This window comes from Zonotrichia albicollis, chromosome 17, assembly GCF_047830755.1.
Source record: "Zonotrichia albicollis isolate bZonAlb1 chromosome 17, bZonAlb1.hap1, whole genome shotgun sequence".
NCBI classification, from domain to species: domain Eukaryota; kingdom Metazoa; phylum Chordata; class Aves; order Passeriformes; family Passerellidae; genus Zonotrichia; species Zonotrichia albicollis.
Window position 1 is genome coordinate 9,035,405 of NC_133835.1, and position 20,373 is coordinate 9,055,777.

Genomic DNA, 20,373 nt, shown 5'->3' on the forward strand with positions numbered 1-20,373 from the left:
ATAAAAAGAAACAGTTTGGTTTGTCAGTATAGTCCTCTTAAAGAAGCTCAAACACATTTTGGGGGCCTGATGACCTTACAAGTGTTGCTGGAGGGTCACCAGTTTAGAGCTGTGTCTGGCCTTGGGGTGCAGGAGGGGCTGGGGGGTGACTCCCCACCCTCACCTCACTGTCCAGCTGCTTGTGTTGGTCCCCAAAAGGCCTTTTTGTCCCCCTTGCAAAACAGCAGAGTTGGAACTGTGGTTAAGTCCAGATTTATGGTTCTCTCCCTGACTCAGGATCCGTTCCCAGACTCAGGATCCAGCCCCTGACTCTGCTGGTGGTGGAGAAAATCCTGTTAAATCCAGGTAATGGCACCAAACCCCTCTGGGACAGCTGGAAACCAGCACTGGAAATGGGAACCATGGAAATTGTGGCCAGGGAGGGTGATCCTGGGGTGGAAATTCAGTTGCTGTCTGTTTTTAGGAGGAGAACGAGAGTGGGAGATGGTTTGGACTCTGCTGAGGAGAAAGTTGAAATCTCTTAGGTTACAGCAATGCTGGCAAAGCAGTCCCTGGGTGGGGGTTTATATGGAATTAATAGGATTTTGATGATGCTTGCAAAGTTTCTTGAGGCTTAGATGCAAAACCAGATTAAAGATGAACAATTGGCATTGTGAGCGTCACAAACCTGTAATTGAGTATAACTCAAATAAAAGTTACTGTTCAGGCCTAACCTAACAGTCCCTTCCAGCTCAAACTGTTCTGTGTTTCTAAGAAAGGGGATGATTTTCCCAGCTTCCACAATACCAAAGGTGTTGAGATGTCTTTGGAGTAATCACCTTTAAAAAAAGCAAATTATTATGCTGAGTAAGCTGAGAACAGATGACAGTACCTTTTATCACCATCTCCCAGAGGAAATTCAATTACTCAAGAATAATTAGTGCTCAAAAGGCTAGTTCATACAATACTGTAGTGCTGAATCAACCATTTCAAAGGCAGCTAAAGAAGTACTAACATGTAATTGTCTTTTTTAAGAAAAACTTGGACTTGGTTTCTTGTGGTAGTTACAGGGCACAGTGGTAGTACAGAGGTAGTTACAGAGCACAGTGCTGGAGTTTTCACTTCTTCCTAGAGTTTGCTTCCAAGCAAGTGTTGGGACACCACTTGCCCTTCATGGGACAGCTTGGTTTTGCCCTGGGAGGATTAAAGGGTCACTTACAGGGGCAGCACTGGCCTTTGCTCTCTGGTGAGCAGTGACAGGAGCTGAGGGAATGGCTGGAGCTGTGTCAAGGGAGGTTTAGGCTGGATTTTAGGAAAAGATCTTTCTCCCAGAGGGTGGTTGGGCATTAGAACCGGCTCCCCAGGCAGTGGTCACAGCCCAAAGCCTGAACCAGAGCTCAAAGACCATTTGGACAATGCTCTCAGGCACAGGGTGGGGTTTTGGTATGTCCTGTGTGCGGCCAGGAGTTGGACCAATGATCCTTGTGGGTCCCTCCCAACTCAGGATGTTCTGTGATTCTGTTTGGTCAGACATTGCTTGGCTCCCCTGACCTTGCTCACAAGGTACGTGGGCTCTAGTGATCAGGTCTGGGCACTGCCTGCTCTGAGCTCAATAAAATTTGAATTTATTAATAAAGGTGTCCTTTAACTTAAGGGTTTTCTCAGTAACAAAGCCATGGCTACAACTACAATACCCATGCACAACACTCTCCCTGTCTAGAACCAGGAACCTTTGACGTGTTATTGTCTGATTCAACAGGAGTCTTCCCTCAGCAACTCTTTGTTTACTTGGAAAACAATTATAATTGCACAATGTTTAGGGAAAAAGGGCAGAAAACCCCCTGTGTCCAAGTGACTAAGCAGCATTGGGGATCCCAGACCTCACAGTGCCATGTGGGGGTGGGGAGAACTGAGGTTGGTGTCCTTTGTCATTGTTCATCCAAGCATCATCCTGGGCCACCCAGTGCCCCAGGATCCTGTGGCATGGAAATGAGCTGTCAAAATTTCCATCATGCTGAGGGTGTGGGGACAGCCCTGGGAAAGCTTAATTCTTGCCATGTGGGATTGGTTGGTTTTGGGGTTTGTCCTTTCCAGGAGGCTACAGCTGCCTTTGCCCCCACTGTTGTCTCTGCTGGTGGTCAGGACTGGGGGTTTCATGTGTAATGCCAATATCTTGGTTAAAAATCATTCTTGTTTTTGTCAGAGGAGCAAAATCTTTCAACAGGGCAGGATACACCCCAGTATGCCCCAGGTCCTCTGGCAGAAGAGCCCATCTGAAAGCCCTTGGTCACCAAACCCAGCAAAAGCCCAGCATGGAGCTGATGATCCCTGTTGGCCTCTCCCAACTCAGGATATTTAATAATTCTCTGAAACACTGAGCTGCCCATACATTCCTCTGCCTGTTACAGGCAGTGAGGAGGTGCTGTGCCTTACACCAGCTTCTGGGAACAGCAAATTGCTTATTCCTCCTTATGACTGCCTTATAGAATGTTTTTATTCTTTGTGGGAATCTGACTCAAGAAGGAAAAAAATTCTAATGAAAATCTCTAATGAAATAGTATCAGGTTTTCTGATTTCTGAGAATTGGCAGAGGAATTCCTGGCTATGAACTGAACTGCAATGCAACAGAAACAACTCCAGAGGTTCCTGTTTCAGGAAAACACTTAAGAATACACTTAATTTTCAAGTCAATTTAGTTTGCCCTCAGAGTAGTGCTGCTGGTATGTGCTGAATACAGATGGCTTAAGGCTGCATAGTTCCTCCAAATGTTTAGCATGAAACGCATTCAGCTGGAGGATATATTCTGCAAATGATGAAGAATCACAAAATCCCAGAATTCCAGCTTGGGACTGACCTCAAGGATCATCCAATCCAACCTTTCTTGGCAAAAGCATAGCCTAGACAAGTGGGCCAAGCACAAAAAGAAGTTACTAGTCATGAATTAGCAGTGTTAGTGAGAATACATATTGGTGCAGAAGGGTTTTGTTTCAAGAAAAGGATCCTGTGTGTTCTGAAGTGAATGTATCCACTGCCTCAGCTTCAAAGCTACCTTGGGTAACACGTGGGAAAGGTGGGACTGCACAGAGCCTCAAGAGAGATGTGAGGAATGTGATACTCAAGAGGACTCTCTTAACAACACAGGAATTTTGAAACTTCATTTGGCATCAGCAGCTGGAAGGAAGAAGTGCAACCAAGAAGCAATGAGGATTCCTGCCCCCTGATTTTGTGTTTAAAAAAAAAGTCAGGCAGAATTCCAGCACTGTGTAGTTGGAACTACCAATGTTCCTCCTCTCCTTTCTTCCGGCTGACGAGCATCTCATTTATGGAAAACCTTTAGGTAATTTTTTCCCCCAGTGCTAGTGCACACCGTGCTATCCATGTCTTCTGCACCTGATGTGTGTCATTTTCCATGAGGTCTGATTCTTTTTAGTACTAGTTTGTTGCTCTACCAGGAATTTTAGGCATCACTCCCTTCTGATGTAATGGATGAACGCTTGTGATCGGAAGTAATTTGTGCAGATGAAGTGATTTGAGAGCAGACACTGCTGAGAGCTGGGACTAGGTCATCATGAAGGCAGTCTGGGAATAAAAAAAGCTTGAGTGTGTGTAAAGAAATGAATGGAAAGCCCCCAGGAGTTGTCATGGAAGCTGGTTTTACCAGAGGAGCAGAGAAACAACTCCCTTAGGGATTGCAGAAGCACAAAGAACAAAACTCAAGGATAAAGTTTCAGGAAATGCCCAAGGTCAAGTAAACAATAACGTGTTATCCACCAGGAATGTTTCACATGGGATTTCCAGGTGCTATAAAATTCCAGTGTAAAAAGCACCTGCTCCAATTTTTTAGCATCCATTGTAAGAACTCAGAGGAGGGGAAAGGCTCTTGGCACCTCACCACTCCCCCTGATCTCTCAGGAGAGAAATTAGAGTAGAAAACTGCCAGGAGGGAATTATGAGAGGTCACCCAGCCTAGAACCTGTCTGCATGGCAGGGGAAATTCAGCTTGTTTTCATTAATTGTTCAAATTGGTCTTGGGAAATCTATAGACAAATAGTCAGGAGTCTGAAAACAGGCCCAAAGGTGAAGGCAAACTGAGCCTGTGGTGCTGCTTTGGGCAAAAGCTGAGGAGCAGCAGCAGAGCTGGACATGGAGGCAGGATTCACTGTCCTTGATGTGTGGACACTGCTGGTTGTGTGCCAGGAATTACCACCCACATTAAGCAGATTTTTTGATTTAAAGGGATATTTGTCAAGTGCACTGACAGCACCACTCAGTCTTTATAAGTTCTCTCCTTGACACCATTTGCCAGGAGAGACAGATCCCAGGACTGTGTTAAAAATCCAGGGAAATACTAGATCAATTCAGAACCCTCCAAAAGTACTTTAAGGCAGGATTCTAGCTGAGCCTTACATTTCCAGATCTGTACTACCAGCTCAGAGTCAGTTAATCAAGAACACTTCTGGAAATCATGACTAATCCAACAACCTCATCTACAGCTAAAACATCACTGCTGGAGACACTCATAAAGATTGTGATCTGTCTTGTATCAGCAGATTCTCTAAAAAAAACTGCTGTATTTGCTGGCTGTGTCAGCAGTACACAAGCAGGATGGTAAGGAAGAAGAGACTAAACATAGCTCAGTTAGCAATAAAACCATCCTACAGCACTGGATATTAAGTCCACTTCATGATGATGGCTTGATTTCAGTTTGTCAGAGTAGGAAGGATGGCCAGGGCTTCTGTTTGCTCCATTTTCTGAGAAAGATGTTAGCAGCCAGAGACTGGACTAAGATGCTGGACTTACTCTGAAGCTGGGTCTGATTTGTCTTGGCATTCTCCATGGTTCTGTGGAACAGAATGTTGTGGCAAGAGGGATGAGCTGTGACCTCAGCACCACTGCAACACACATTCCCTGTGGGACAGGACAGGGTCAGACCAGCCAAAAGCAGTCACTCTGCATCCTTCCAGAACTCCACATGAAGATGGAATTGCCAGCACACAGGCAGCACTGGGACTCAAAGAAATGCTTCAGAAGTGGTTTTTCAGCTCTTGTCTCTTGCTGCTACCAGTTATTGAATGTTAGCATAGGAAATTCCAGATGGGTGAGAGAATTCCAAACGGGTGAGAGAAATGTAATCATCTGTCCATGCTCAAATAAGGCAAGTGGGATCCTCTGCTGAAGTTATTGAACTCTTACCTTTATCTCATGGACAGCATGCCAAAGGGAAGAGGGATTGCAAAGCTGTTCTGGTTTGACATTGGCACAAGGCCAAATGCCCACATGAAAATACACCTTCTCTGGTGTCTGCTGTGAGATTTTGACCAGGAACAAACAAAGCAGGCTCTCACTTGAAAAAAAAGAAAAGTTTATTAACTAAACTACAAAGACCATTACTAAACTACACACAAAAGGAAGAAAAAGGAAAAAAAAAAAAAAAAAAGAAAACACAAGGAAAATGAAAACCTCACAAAAACACTCTCCTCCTCCTCCTCCCCCCCAAATTCCCAATACAATACAATCCAAAATCAATTCTGGGTCCAGCACCACCCTTTAGAATGCTCAGCTTCAGTTCCTCAAGAGGAAAGGGAGTCCTTCCATGTGTCGTGGTGGCCTTTTCTGTCCTTGTTCCAGTGCTCTCACCACCGGACCAGAATCAGGGCTGCTTCCAGGGTTGTCCTTTTAAGGAGGAGACAGGCTGTGTCCAGTTCCAGAGAAGCTCAATCTCTCACCTCTGGGACATCTGTCCCCCCCATATTTTATATACCCCCTGGGGCTGAGGGGTACCCACACTGAATCTTCTTTGGCTCTGGGACATTTCTCCCCCTGGTCTCAGTCTCTGTATTCCAGGGGAACATAGCTCTGTCCATGGCTACACAAAAGAGTCCAGCATAAAATGCCACTCCCTCTTCTCCATCTTTCCAACATCTCTCACTCTCTCTCTCTGGGCCAGACTTTCATCACTCACTCATCTTCTTCGTCCTCCTACACTCTTATCTCTCGTCTAGGAAGGGTTAGTGTTCTGTGAAACTTTCATTGTCCAAAGAAAGAGTTAAAAACTCCTCCAAGCGGCTGGACTCCTGGCTGCACCCCCCCCACCATCTCCTCAGCCGGGCTGCCTGCTGCCAGCACATGTTTACTGCTTTCAAGGTAACGGCACACAAACACGGCTGCACTCTCTCTGTCTGTCTCCAAGGTGGGGGGGCGAACAGGCTGCCCATTGCTTCCCGGCATTTCTTTATTTTCTTCCTTCCACCCTTGGGGGGGGGGGCAGGCCTACCTCTCCCAGGCCGGGCCGCATGGCTTTTCCCCTCCCCCAGCCCAGCCAGCAACTGGGCCGGGGGAGAGACTCAACTCCTCCACCGCCGGAAATCCAAAGAGCAACTGCCAGGGGGAGAGCCCTGCTTTTACCCTGTGTTCTCGGAGGTGGATCCCATTTGCCCAGTGGTTAGGCCAGATGGCAATATTCAAATCTGAGCACTCATTGGCCCCATCCACACAGCATCCCAGAAATCCTGTTTCCGGGTCAAACCATGACAAAAGTGCAGATGATCAGTCTGTATTCCTTTGGGAAGATAAAACAGCTCTTCAGGCAATTTCATTGCTGTGAACAGGCATGGGCAAAACAAGTCCAATGCAAATGTATCAAAAATCTGGACAACTGACTAAATGTGAACTTTGAATTCAGAAACATTTTTGCTTTGAGGTCTAGCAGAGGGGTCACTTGAAACAAACAAAAAAAAGCATTTCAAATAAGTCTGTGCTTCCTGTAAGTATAAAATGAGAAAAATCATTACATTTCCAATCAAAATATAAAAAAATATCCCATCTGCTGGGATGCTGCTGTGGAAGGTCACTTTGAATTAGAATGAACTTTGGTGGTTTCAGAGAAATCCTCCCTGATTTCTTGTAGCCAGAGCACACTCATGCATACCTATCCCAGCGTGGGCAGGTCTCTAGGAAAATGACTCTCCCACGCCTGAGAACTTGGAATCCTGAGGTCAAAACATTGGCTTTAAGACACTCTGCAGATATGGACCACAAAGCAGTCTGTGTCTAGAAACTGTTTTGTCATTTCTGGTTTCCCAGGGAAAAAAGAGAGCAAGAGATCTGAAAACAGTATGTGGAAATCTTGGAAAATTCTTTGTGTCCTAAAGAATAGACATTTCAAGCTACTTGACTAAAGTGTTTTGACTCTCAGCAAGGTACCTTTGTTCATTAGTTACAGTTTTACATCTTCAGTTTCATTGTCAGTACCAACTCTGCCAACCAAAGCAACCAGGGCCACAAAATCACCCTGAAAACACTCAGGCCTTCCTGTTGCGGTGTGTTGCAATGTCCTGTTTTAAACTTCCGGGTCCCTTCCCAGGTGTGCCTATGCCTCTCTCCCTGCCCCCTCGCCCCCTTGCTGAGTGAGTCCTGTCAATCAGGTTTAACATTCCAGCAAGGCGTCGTGTGGTTGGTCCCTCAGGCCTGGGGGACATTGGATAGGTGTCCCTAGTCCCTTGAGACCCTGCCCCTTTCACCTGGTTGGTAGCTCACCTGTCCCCTCCCCTTCCCCTGTCCTGGAGCTTAAAAGGTTAATGAGACCATGCGGCCGCATTCTGTTGGCAGCAGTTGCCCCGGTTCAGACCTCTGTAACCATGGAATAAACATCTGGCAACCCTCCAGCAGAATCCTCTCCTTCATCTCTTCACCATGGCCAGAAGCTCTCTCCTGAGGTAAACGGAGTCCCTGACAAGCCTGGACTTCCACCAGTGCCCTGCTGCAATCTCCAGCAGCCAAGGTATCTCTGGGGTAAAGCACCACAGAAGCCGCCTTTGGCTCAGCAGCGAGGGTCACACTGACCCAGGCACAATCTAACTGGTTATATTGGGATTCATATTCCAATACCTTCCAAGTGTTTTAAAAGAGCCCAGTGAGAGAGATGCTCCTAATAATCAAAGGCCATTGGTTCTCCAAAACTTTAGTACTCTTGAAAATCTCAGCGCTGCATCACCCAACAAAAGTGCCACTTCCTACAGTGGGTAAGTGATTTCCAAGGGACCCTCCACATTCACAGAACACACAAGAAAAATGATTGACTCCCTAGGTCTGAAGGAGCCTTACTTCTGCTGAGAAGCAAAGATTCTGCTCTTCAGTTTGCATTTTTTTCTGCTGACTTCATGAACTTAATGATACAGCCCAGCTGCCTTTGTGCTTTAACCCAAATGTGAGCAAATGATTGATGTTCTCTCTCAAAAAACATCTGAGAGTTCCGTGGAGGAAATTCAGCAGAAAGTTCTTTGACAGTTGCCAACTAAGAGACTAAACAAATACTATGGACTGGCTCAAGTACAGCTTGAATGATGGCCCCTTCCTTATGTCAGCAAACAGCACAGAACGTTCACCAGTGCCAGGAGTAAATAAAACAGCAGAAGAGCAAAACCCATTGCCAAACCACCATGAAATTCACCTAAAAACTCATATTCAGGGAAAAGATATTGATATATCAGCAGATCAGCAGATCTAGCTGAGTAGGTGATGTAAGCACTGAGCACTGTCTTTTGAGTGCTGCCTTTCTGGTTTTTCCTACAATTAAAAAAAAACAAACCTAGGCTAAGTACTGCTATTCCCAAATACCACTGTTACAGCCAGGGAAGTTCAAATAAGTAGGAAGCTTTATTGCATACTGATTTCTTCCTGTCTAGAGGTTGTTTTCAGCTTAGAAAGATCACAGAAAGGGCCTTGATTCACTCCAGTTACAGAAGATCTCAATTACTCTTAGGATTAAAGAGAGTGCACAAAGAGACTGGCAGTCAGAGCAAGGCAGTGCTTCTGGAATCGCGGTCCTGGTAGGAAAATCTATTTCAGCCAGCACAGCTGGATTTGATGAGGTCTTTTCCAACATTAACAATTCCACAATCCAATGACCACCGTGCAGTTGCTGATTTCCACATCTGCTTTTACCACATGTCAAAGTTATGAATCAACACCCCGAGTGAAAATCAAGTTCTAATCAATGCTGTCTCTCCCCACTACACAAACAGCAGCATAACAGGGCCAGTAACACCCTGCAGGAACATGGGGCTGGAGCAGCAAGGATCTTGGCAATTAGGAGGAACAGCCATTCCCCTGTTCCTCCCCTTCAACATTCACCTCTGCATCTCCTTCAGGAGTTCCTTCATGTCACCAGCCTCCAGCCTGCTAGATTCACAAATCAGGAATCACAAAGTAAGATAGTAGAAAAATTAAGTCTTTTGCATTGGCAACAATGTGTGGGTTGCTACATAGGATGCTCAGAGGCCAGTAACAATACTTAATGTAAGAGATTCCCACCCCCCACCCAGTTGGAATCCTTGGCTCAAGTGTTTTTTAGACACAGAAAGAGAATATTTGTCTCCAAATTAAGGAAAGAATCAGGTGTAATAGGAATCCAGTGGATCACCTTCTTTAAAGGGAACACAAAAGTGTGTGGAAAGAGACTGTCCATTGCTTGGCTGGTTCAGAGCTCTACGTGATGTCCTTCTTCCTTGGGGGGCGGTGGATGTTCCTCACCACACACTTCACCATCCACTCAATCCCTTCGTTCACCCCTTTGCTAAGGAAGGAAAACAGACAAGGTTTTAAAATAAAGCAACAACAAGAACACAAACATGGATCATACAGGCCCTAACTGAGCCCTTACATGAGGAAGGGAAGGGCTCTACACAGTTGTTTGCTGGCATTTCTGTGTTATTTTGCACGTAGGCAAACAATAGGGATCTGATTTCTTTTAGCTCAGCAATATATACCTCCATCCTTTATTTTTCTGGTGTCTGTGCAAGTCTATACTTAGTCACCAACTCTGTGGAAATCTTGGGATGAACAAGCATCAAACCCACCTGACAGTTGGTTTGAGGTCATTTTGCCACAAACCTCACACTAGTTGTACAAGATCTTGCAATCTTGGTTCCAGCTTTGTGTAATCATCTGTGCTGGGACTGCCAAGCAAGTCAATGCCTTACTGGTCTGCACAGCTCCCCAGCCATGACTTCCATGAGTTATTCTTTTAGTGCAAGCTCAAACTGGAATTTTGAAAGGAAATTCCACAGAGATCAAAATTAAAAATGTTTGCACAAATAAGGTTATTATCTAACACTTCTCTTCCAGTCAGTGCTTGAACACTGTTCTTGTGGTCATCCACCTGCTCAATGGCATGTGATTTGTAGCAATGCAAACAACAGATTTTTTTTCATGGTTCAGGAAGTTTTTGTTATCCTTTGCAGTAGCTTGTATGATAACACAGAAAAAAATTCAAAGCTCTAAATTCAGCCCAGGCAGTAATTCAGCCAGGAGTGTTTCCATCAAATGGAACAAAACTTTTGACTTATGCCAAGTAGCACTTTTCACTTCAAGAACTGAGAGTACCAAGAACAAATGTAGCGCGAGCCTCAATACGCAACGATGATGCTGAGATCCCAAGAATCCAGTGGGCTGGTCACGGTCGTGGTGTGCAGCTGACTAAGCCCAAATTAGGGTCTGTTTTTAGTCATTAAATCTTAAACCACAGGCATCCCCATGTAAGAGGACTCCTGGAAACTGTGATATCATCCCCATCACGAAGCTCATCTAAAGACTGTGCTAAAGACTGCCAAAGACTATGAAAGCAGAAACATAATTATGGCAGCAGCAGTGAAGCACCACCCATTTCTCTGGTACAGGCATCAACAATGGCATTTTCAACTGACTTCTAACCTAAAAACCAGCAGCTGCAGCAAAGCAACATCTGCAGGGATTATTGTGTAAGGAGAAGGGACAATACAGGACAACAAATATGCCTCCAAGTCCCACTGCTCTCAGCCAGGAATACACTGTCATTGTGTTCTACAGGCAGGATTTACCGATGAAGTTACTGAGCTGGTGCAAGTCCAAGGAACTCGAACAAGCGTCTGTCAGTGCTGGAAGGAAGCACAGCTCCCTTTCAAGGCTTAATAACTCATGTGGTGCTGCTCTGTGTGTGACACCTCACACCTGCTCAGTCAACAAACTCTCAGTCTATCCCTTCTCATACTCACCCAGTAAGAGCTGAGCAGGCTTGTGTCAGGCAGTCTCTCTTCCCAATTTTGTTAATGCAGTCACTAAATGCTGTTTTGATATCGGGTATTGACAGACAACTCTGCAAAGGGAACCAAAGTAGAGCTTGTTTGTGCCACAAGAAACATGGTGACTTTCTTCCACAATGAATCCTCCCATTATTGCAGTCTTGTATCAGTCAGGATGCAATGCTATCAGAATAAACCCACTCACCCACCACACAGTAAATTCACCTGTTTAGGTTCCACAGAAATGAGCATATTCTTTTTTCAACAAAGAGAAGGCTGTTTGCTGACAGCACACACACTGCCTCACCTCCCTGATCCCTAATCTGTACAGTTCTAAGCAAACAGTCCTGAAAATGAGCACAACCTGTATCCTCTAACAATACCTTTTCCAAGCTGCTCAACAGTTTATATTTACCAGGACACTACAAGAGCTTTAATATTTACAAAGCCTTTTGAAACTGTCTGTGCCACAAGCCCAGCTGGCTCTTTGCCAGCATCCTGGGCACTCTCACAAAATTAGCTGTGATTCTTCCTCAGCTCTCAGCACATTCCTTGGCATTACCCATGTCCCACCAGCACTTCTCTGTTTGCACTCAGAGAAAACACTGGCAGCACTGAATGCAGCACATTTTCTGATGCCTGTAACTCTGTTCTTGATCCCCAGCAGGTCCTGAACTTCTGTGAGTCTGCCAGGAGGCTGCTGGGAACAACACCACAAATCAAAACCCCCCAGTACATCAGTGGATTACCTTCCCCACATAAATCACAGCGTCACCACAAAAATCTTAAAGTTACAACAAAAGCAAACCTGCTCAACTAAAGTCTGGACTTGCACTTCCCTGAGCACTCAGTGTTCATTTTTCCCTCAGAAGCCTTGGACAAGCAATTTAAGCACTTCAGCTGGCCACCAGCTCACCTTCCCTCCTCTCTGCAAAGACATTTGGGACCTTCAACAAGTCTCAAATATGTGTTTGGAACCTTCAGTCAGGCCCACATACATGTTTTGGACAAATGTTTACACAAATGCCAAACTGGACCCTCTGTGAGTCCTGAGGATTGGCCAAGTGAACGTGAACTCTGAGAGAACAGAAATATGAAAATTGTTACCAGCCATCCATTTACAAAACACTGATTCTGGAGAAATTAAATACAGGACATTTTTGTGGACAACAGAGGTCGATTCCATTGGTTATACGTAGGAAGGGATCTTAAGAAATGGCTTGCAAGGAGTTTAAGAACACCCAATTCATCCAGGGCCCATGGCTCCATTAACTGTGCAGCTTTTGATGACTGTACTTTCTTATGACCCCAGCTGCATTTTAAACTTGCCCTTTCAATCAGTGACCTGGAAACTGTATCCAAAAACATTACTGACATCATTCTGCAGAACCCTCAACAATTTAGATCAGGATTTTTGACAAGAGAAAAATGTGCAGTTCATACAGATGAGCTGTCAGCCACAGGATACACAGTTAATTAAAAAAAAAAAATGAACAACAACAATTACTAACTTTAGAGGGAGTCAGAATTCAAACCAGTAGATCTGCAAGATGGGCAAGAAATTACAAGCAACCATTCTCTACTGGTTTGTAAAAGCCTGGTATGCTGCCCACTTTCCAGTGAGAAAGGCAGGTCCAAATGCTCCTGGTTTAACCCAAAGCCCCAGACACGTCAATTACCCAACAAGTGGGAAGGAGAAGCATGTCAGTAATTTGAGCTATTTCTCACATCTTTGTTTTTTTCAGTCAATGAGACTTGGCAGCTGAAATTGAACAAATGTTTCTTGAAATATACTTGAAGCTTCTCAGAGTTGAATATCATTGTGTAATTATATACTTTTGAGTATATGCTTTCTTCTTCTTCTTGAGTCTACCTTTCCTTCTTTTCTGAATGATGATACATTTAAAAATATTTTAAAATAAATCAGACAAAGTGTTCAAGGTACAAAGTAACACTAGAGAGCACAGTCATGCTGTCCTTGATGCAACTTCTACTTGCACAGGTAGCAAAGCAATCAGGCAATGGACTTCCCAACACCACCAGCAGGACACCTGCACATACCCAGCAGCACAGAGAACCCACATCCTTCACCTTACCCATCCTTGAAGCCTTTAAGAGTCCACTTTTCCCAGAGCAGCTAACAATTACAGCCTTTTTTACCTCCCAGTATAAATAAACCATTGTTATAACTTCCCTTTCCCACCTTCTGGTAGAGCTGTGGCCTGCCCCACCTTCACAGAGCTGCCCAGTCATGGCTTTCCATGGAAATCTGCATCAGGAGGAGTTTTGCTTCTGAGGAGACTTTGCACCATTCACATTGTCACAGCAGGATGCCACTGCATCACCAATCCTATGTTGAGGAACATCATTTTATCATTTTCCCCTTGGGATGAAGCAGAGACAGGTGACACCAAAGTATCAATGCCTTGTTTTAGTGTTCAGGGAAAGCCATGAACTGGAATCTCATGTGACAGCAGGGGCTGGTTCTCCATCACTTCAGCAAGGGGCATCTGAGCTTCTCATGCTCAGGGGAAAATGTCAGCTGTGGCTTCCAAATTCCCCTTCTCTCCAGGCACATTACAGAGTTTTTGTTTACAGATGTGCTTTGTTTCTCAGCTGCAAACCCATAAGCCAAGGGCAAAGAAGGGGAGCTGGCTCTGTGATCCCATCAGGAGTGCTCCATTACAATAGCACAACCCACAGTGACCTCTCAGGAATGATGGTATCCCTCAGGCAGTTCACAGGAACCTCACACACAACACAGACAAACCAGATTTCCATCTCAGCCTCCCCAAAATAACACACTGGAAAACAGATTTTGATGAAGGCTCCTCCAGGCATAATTTAGCCAGGACTGAACCAAACTCCTCCTGTGAAGGGTTCAGAATAGCATTACCCAAAGTAAGACTCAGCAATGGCACACCTAAAAATCTATCAAGCAGCAGGGCAAGTTTTGGCCAAAAAAAGGTGGCATTGTAGAGCCTTTGCCCATTTTCCAAATCCACTGGAACAAAGACAGTGCTGCTGCCTGCTCTCCTGTCAGGATAAATCCAGAAGCATGCATAAAATCTCAAGTAGAAGCTCTTCAGTCATCTCAAGAGTAATCAACCATCAGAATGGAACTAAAAGAGAAACAAGAGCAAGGTAGATTGCCTAAATAAAATCTTATTTCACAAAAAGTCTGACTCACCTGACCTATGGTCTGGGACTACTTTTATATGAGTTTGTTTTAAATTAAAATTTAAGCTTCATTAAATTTAAAGAAGGAATAGTATAGCCTCAATTGAAACCACCTTATTTAAATGGAAACTAATTTTACAGGGAAGCTGTGGGAGGTCTTCAGTTGGAAACTAGAATGACTTTCATGCAGGTCTGTTCTCTAACAGCTGGGTGGAAGTGAGTACTCTGTTACTCACCATGACTTCTTAGGTTTTCCAGAGGCATGAGGAGGCTTTTCAACATTCTGGAGATTTCAAATTAAATTTTCAAAATTTATCATTAGATGAGGATGGCAAAACTTCCTCCCAGACATGGGTCATCATACAGCATCCAGTAATTTTCAGCTTGTTAAATTTCAGATGCTGTTTTTGACAGGTCATGCTTTTCCAGTATTCTCAATAGTGTTGCATAATGAGACATTCTATCCTCAAATTGTAACAGTTCATTGTAAAGCACAGAAATATATACCTTGTGTGAACCTTTCAGCAGCTGCATTCACATCAAAACAGCAATTATCAATTCTTATATTGCTGCTTTTTCTGCAATAAGCCATATTTTCAAAAGTGGCATTCTGAGCTGAAAGGGAGTTCACAGGAATTAGCAGATATTAGATAATTTATTTCTCCTACAAAGCAATAGTTCCTTTAAAAACCTAAACAAATTCCTTCCTCCAACACACATTTAACTCAGTTTTTAAGTTATTTATAAAATAATCCAGTTTTGAAGCCCCTGCTGAACACAGAGCATTCTCCTGATACCATAAAATATCACATTCAGTATTGTGAGAATTAGAATTGGTGTTTTGTAGCCAATGACCATATTTTATCTCCTGGAATGACCAAACACAACTCATGCCTGGCAGTGCTGAGAGGACACAATGTACCCTGGGGTTCACAGCAGAATTCTTAACACTTTATGCAATTTCAGGTTGCATCAATACTTTTATTATCTTGATAACAGAATGTACACTTTAAAAACAAACTATGTCAGATGTTCTACTTCTGATGAATTTGACCACAAGCTTTCTGCTGGCCTCTATAGATATCATCATCAAGAATTACCCTTAATCTCCAAATACCAGTGAGGTTAAGATACTCCTTATCCTCCCTTATCATGGTTCAGGACAGAGGGATGCTGGTGAGAATCTCCTACAGTTTTATATCTGGAGATCCAGAGCAGAAAAATCTCTATCAATGCTAATTATCAGTTTTATCCCAGAGGTATTCAGTTCTGCTAAATCAGAAGAAGAGAAACAGGCTACTGAGTTTTCTCAATTTTGTTTAAGAGAACCTCAGTAATTACTGAAAAATAGGCTATAATCTCCTTAATGATTTGTTAATAACATTGAGGGCTCTTTGCTGGCTCCATAACCAAGATCATTCTGTAGGAGTGAACCTCTAAATATCCAGTGTAGGTATTTCTTACAAACAGGCAAACCTCCAGTGGCTTTAGCTTTGCCAATCTCTTCTTGTAGCTCTAAACTGCATGAAGGCACTAAGTCTGTGGGCTGGTCTTGGACCCTCCAGAGGGAGCAAGAAGCCAGATTTTCTTTTGAAAAGCTGTTCCAAATACCTCTTTCTAGCAATTTAAAGAAGCCCAATTGTTCAATTATTTGTCTTTAGTCTGGTCAGAGTGTCAGAAGAGCCAGCATCTGCAGCCTGTAAGAAAGGGTGTATATACAATCAAAAGAGAAACTGGAACAAATTTCCAGGTCACTGCTTGGATCTTATCCTCAACAGGTCAAGGCAAGAGTGCAGGCTGTTCCCTGCAGAAAAGCCATGGGGTTGTACAGAAATGAGTCAATATTCTGGTTTCCACAGAAAAAAGACAGACAATTTCCCCATATTCCAGAGACTACAGCAAAGTCAGGACCATAAATCAGGAGTTCAGTCCTGATCTCATGCTTTTACATGGAATTCCATTTCTCTTATTTCTAAGACTAGATAATCCAGATAAATTAGATCATCCAAAGACTAATCTGTGTTGCACTCAAGAAACCTTGCTTTAGAGCCAAGTGATTTCTATGGAAGCCTCACGTGTTTCCACAAGTGCAATCGCTCGGACAAGTGGAAAGTGCAGAGGAGGAACCTGAGGAGCATTTGCATCCTTTAGAACAGAGACTGAGCCCAGCTGCCAGGCCAGCTGCTCCAAACCCTACTGCAAACCTCTGGCTCCATCTACAGACCAGTCCCTGGAGCTGCAGTCCTGCAAATCCAGGCTCAATTCCCAGGAGGAAAACATAAAAAACACCACGTCCACCTTGGGCATCCTCTTCTTTTTTTTTCCATGCTGGGGGAGGTAAGGATGGCCCAGGATGTGTCACCTAAACACTGCACCACCCACGAACTGCCAAACCCAAACCAAGAGCTTTACAGCTCTGAATACACTGGAAAGAATTCAAATTATCAGAAAAGAGCATTCCTTGCCATTCAGTGCTGTCACTGATGGAATGCTCTACACCAAACAAATGTTTTATTGAACAGATCTTATCCAATTATGGGGAAAGGATGGTTTGCTTCACATACATCTGTTGTGCTATTCCTGAGCTTTCAAAGAGCAGCATAAACAAAGTGCACTAAACATTTTTTTTTCTGAATAAACAGGAAAAAACAGCATCAATAGAGCCAGTCACGGTACAAGAAAGACCCACCATAGCTGTGCAGTTTGTTCTGTTTACATAAAGAATTCAGAACTATGTGCCTGTAGGAAGCTCATTCATGGCACTGAAAAAGGGCTGGAGGAGAGAGGAAAAAAATACAACTAAATTCAAAGTATTTCCAGTGGTGGGAAAGTACCATAGGATCAGCTCAGGACTGTGGAACAAATTTAATATGAATACAGAGTTTACCTTTCCAAGGCTTATTTGCTTATTTATGTAAATCCTCCATATTTTACCTCTACATCCTGCTTGTTGGCCAACACCAGAATGGGAACCCCTTCCAGAGCTTCACTGGTAATCATCTTCTCTACAAAGGACAGAAACAAAACCAGGTTTAGCCAGTTCTGGAAGTTGTCCAAAACTTCCAATCTGGCACAGATTCTCTGGACAGAGGGATGAAGCCAGAAACTCCCTCTTGAATTACAGTTTCATTTGATACAACCTTCCAGGTCTATTTTGTTCACACTGTACTTACCAAAAGCTCTTTTGGACTCAGAGAGCCTCTCCTCATCAGTGGAGTCAATAACATAGATCACCCCATGAGATTCAGCATAGTACTGGAAGGAGAACACAGATATTGGTGTCAATGCACTAGGATCACTTGTTCCTCTTCCTGACTTGATTTTGGTACAGTTTTGGTACATGTGGAGGACATTAACCAGTTAGAGGCAGCTGCATCCACAGTGTGCCAGGACAGAATGGAGGCACACAGCCTGTGCTGCCTGTTCTGTTTGCAGGCCTGATCAACACACCAGCTGGAAAAGTTTTTGCCCCCCCAAAGGTTTTTTCTATGGCACAGCCCCTGATCTGGGTTGGTAATTGCTGTCTGCAAGCAATAATGCAAATATTAAGCACAGAAATAGTGGAATCCCTGAAAAGGTGTTAATGCTCAATACTGGGGTTATCAATAAGCCTGTGTGATTACCAAGTGATTGTGGTGCTTCAGCTCTAAAAGAGACAAAACCACTTCTAAAAGAAATCACAGAATCACAGGATGGTTTGTGTTGGAAAGGGCCAACCATCTCATTCCAACTCATTCCACCTTCCACTAGATCAGGCTGATCACAGCTCCATCCACCCTGGCTTTGAACACTTCCAGGGATGGGGCAGCCACAGCTTCTCTGGGCAAAAAAAATAAATCAAACATTCATTCAAATAAATATCAAATATTTATAAATCAAACAAAACAAAACCACATCTCTAACCTTGTCCCAAAGTGACTGCAGCTCCTCCTGCCCACCAAGGTCCCAGAACATGAGCCGAGTTTTGCCAACATCAATAGTTCCAACTAGAAGGAAGGAATGAAGAAAGGGAAATCCACTGAAAACTATGGGTGCTGTACAGCACAGACAGCTGCACACCCCACTCAGAAATCTGGGGTGGGACAGGCTTGTAGGGGAACCAATCACAGGCAGCAGCTGCTTGCAACAACACAGCAAAAGCTGCACTGAGTGATCACAAATATAGAGCAGCATCAGTGCAAATAATTCCAGAATTGGGCCAGGGAATGAACTCCAGGGAAATACAGTTTGAGGACAGCACTGAAATAGATACCTGGAGTTTTTATAGTTTTACTACTTCAAGAGTTTCTCCTCCTAAGCTAAGAAAGTCTATTTTATTCTCTACAAAAAGACCTGGACAGCTGGGAGATACAATCTCTGCACCCAGGAACTATTCAGCCCTTTTGAGTTCTTAAACATTTCAAATACAAAACAGCTATCTGTGTCTATCTGTGCAAGAAAGCTGAAAAAATTCCATGTGGATTTACTTACTGTTTAAGCCTACAGTGGTTGTGATTTTGGACAAACTCATCCCTTTGTAGTTCTTGTTAAATCGGGTTTTAGTTTGTTCAAGGAAGGTCTGAAAAATAAGAAAAGTATTTACTGTCAAACATTTTACTGGCTGGAGTAATCCTACCCCGAACCCTTTTCATTTCTGTACAATCCTGCTGGAGCAGATACTGCCCTACCTAATTTTGGACAAATCACTCTTCTTGCTCTCTATTTTAGCAAGGAAAGAAGGGATCAAATGTGATTATGGGATTACCCAAGCCTCAGCCACATCCCTGAGAGCTTGTACTAAATTTAAGCAATGAGGAAAAGTTGATTGCTTGGTGTGACATCACTAAAGCAACTCAGGACACAGCTGAAGAGAGATTGACCCTTGTTGGAAGATTTATCCCTGGAGGATTGTGTGTGCCCCTCCACGGGGTGATAAACAGCACTTACAGTTTTACCAGCATTGTCCAAACCCAGGATCAGGACACAGTACTCATCCCTCTGGAACATGTATTTATAGAGCCCTGACAGCAGTGTATACATCCTGCTCCTGCAACAAATGCCAGGAAATCAATTAGCAAACAGCTCATTCCCAAAAGCCTCTCATGCCACGACGCCAAACAAATAAATGATGTTACTCTTTTATCAGTAAATCTCATATTTAGGTAATTCCAGGAAAAATCAGAGATCTAAGACAGATCATGAAAAAAGCTCAACATCAAATTTGGCGTTTAAAAGGGAACTGAGGAAGGACTTGAACACCTCTTGCAGCAAATATAAGATACATAGAAAATGAAGTGAACTTCATACAAATACAGAGATCAGGTATTTTTTGCAAGAATCTGCAGAAGCTCCCAGCTGGATGTGCACACACAGGCCCAGCAGCTTTGCTGGGATGCAGGGAGCTCTGGCACCAAGCGCTGCAGCTGACTCAGAGCCATTGCAGCAACCCTTCTGCTCAAACCCAGATAAAGGGAACCCCAAGGCAGAGCCTTTGAGACGCAGCGCGTGGTTAAACAACCACTTTGAAGTCAAATACCATTACCTAAAGGGAAATAAAAGCGTTCCAAAGCAGGAATCGGATCGGGGGTTTCACGGGACTTCAACCCCACAGGTACCGGGGCCACCCCTCGCTCCCAGCTGAGACCGGGGCGCTCCTGCCGCCCCCCCGGGACAGGGGGGGAACCCCGGCCCGCTCCCCCTCGGGACAGCGACTGGTCCCGACACCGGCCTGCTCCTCCCCAAGCCCGGAGATCCTCCCGGACCCGGCAGATCCCTCCAGCCCCACAAGATCCGGGAGATCCGGCCCGGCCCTTCCTGCCCTGCGGTGGCAGTGACGGCTGAAGGCGAACACCGGCCCAGCGCCATTTCCCCCTCATGGCCCCGCGCCACGTCCCGGGCCAGCGACAGGTCCCGGCCCAAGCTCCTGAGGGCAGTGGGCGAGGAAAAGACCCCGAGCCCGAGGCCCGCGGCCCCTCACCTGGTGCTGGTGCCGGTGTCAGCGCTGGAGCCAGAGTCGCCTCTCACGACTCCCCAGCGCCACCAGCCACCGCCATTTCGCTCCCGGGACTCTGGGAAATGTAGTCCTGTGGCCGCTGCGATGGCGGTGAGACGGGGGTATGTGGACTACAACTCCCAGAATGCCCCGCGCCTCCCGGGTACTCCGAGTGCGGAGCTGCTG

General features: G+C 44.6%; 1 protein-coding gene across 3 annotated transcripts; it reads right to left on the reverse strand.

Annotated features, from left to right (window-relative positions):
• Positions 1–3,723: 3,723 nt before the first annotated feature.
• ARFRP1 (ARF related protein 1) lies at positions 3,724–20,323 on the reverse strand. Of its 3 annotated transcripts, XR_012583008.1 has the most exons (9): positions 20,173–20,322; positions 19,143–19,242; positions 18,687–18,774; positions 18,120–18,202; positions 17,390–17,471; positions 17,151–17,221; positions 11,010–11,110; positions 6,254–9,553; positions 3,724–5,323 (listed from the first exon to the last, which is right to left on the reverse strand). XR_012583008.1 is itself a non-coding variant. In XM_005491218.4 (8 exons), exons 2-8 carry the CDS (start codon positions 19,233–19,235, stop codon positions 9,466–9,468), a joined length of 606 nt encoding a protein of 201 aa, XP_005491275.1. In that variant the 5' UTR covers positions 19,236–19,242; positions 19,738–20,115; the 3' UTR covers positions 8,616–9,465. The 3 variants fall into 3 exon arrangements, 2 of the variants coding, with proteins under 2 accessions (XP_005491275.1, XP_074409707.1); XM_005491218.4 differs by lacking the exons at positions 3,724–5,323; positions 20,173–20,322 and adding an exon at positions 19,738–20,115 and having other exon boundaries at positions 8,616–9,553; XM_074553606.1 differs by lacking the exons at positions 3,724–5,323; positions 6,254–9,553 and having other exon boundaries at positions 11,006–11,110; positions 20,173–20,323.
• Positions 20,324–20,373: the final 50 nt, after the last annotated feature.

What these genes read in the sequence shown, in the direction of transcription:
- ARFRP1 (XM_005491218.4), bottom strand. Translation starts at nt 19,235, where the DNA reads ATGTATACACTGCTGTCAGGGCTCTATAAATACATGTTCCAGAGGGAT. An exon ending in TGCAGTCACTTTGGGACAAG is followed by an intron (nt 17,472 to 18,119) that starts GTTAGAGATGTG and finishes TTCTCCTTCCAG; the next exon opens with TACTATGCTGAATCTCATGG. An exon ending in GCCTGCTCAGCTCTTACTGG is followed by an intron (nt 9,554 to 11,009) that starts GTGAGTATGAGA and finishes TTCCTTCCTTAG; the next exon opens with CAAAGGGGTGAACGAAGGGA.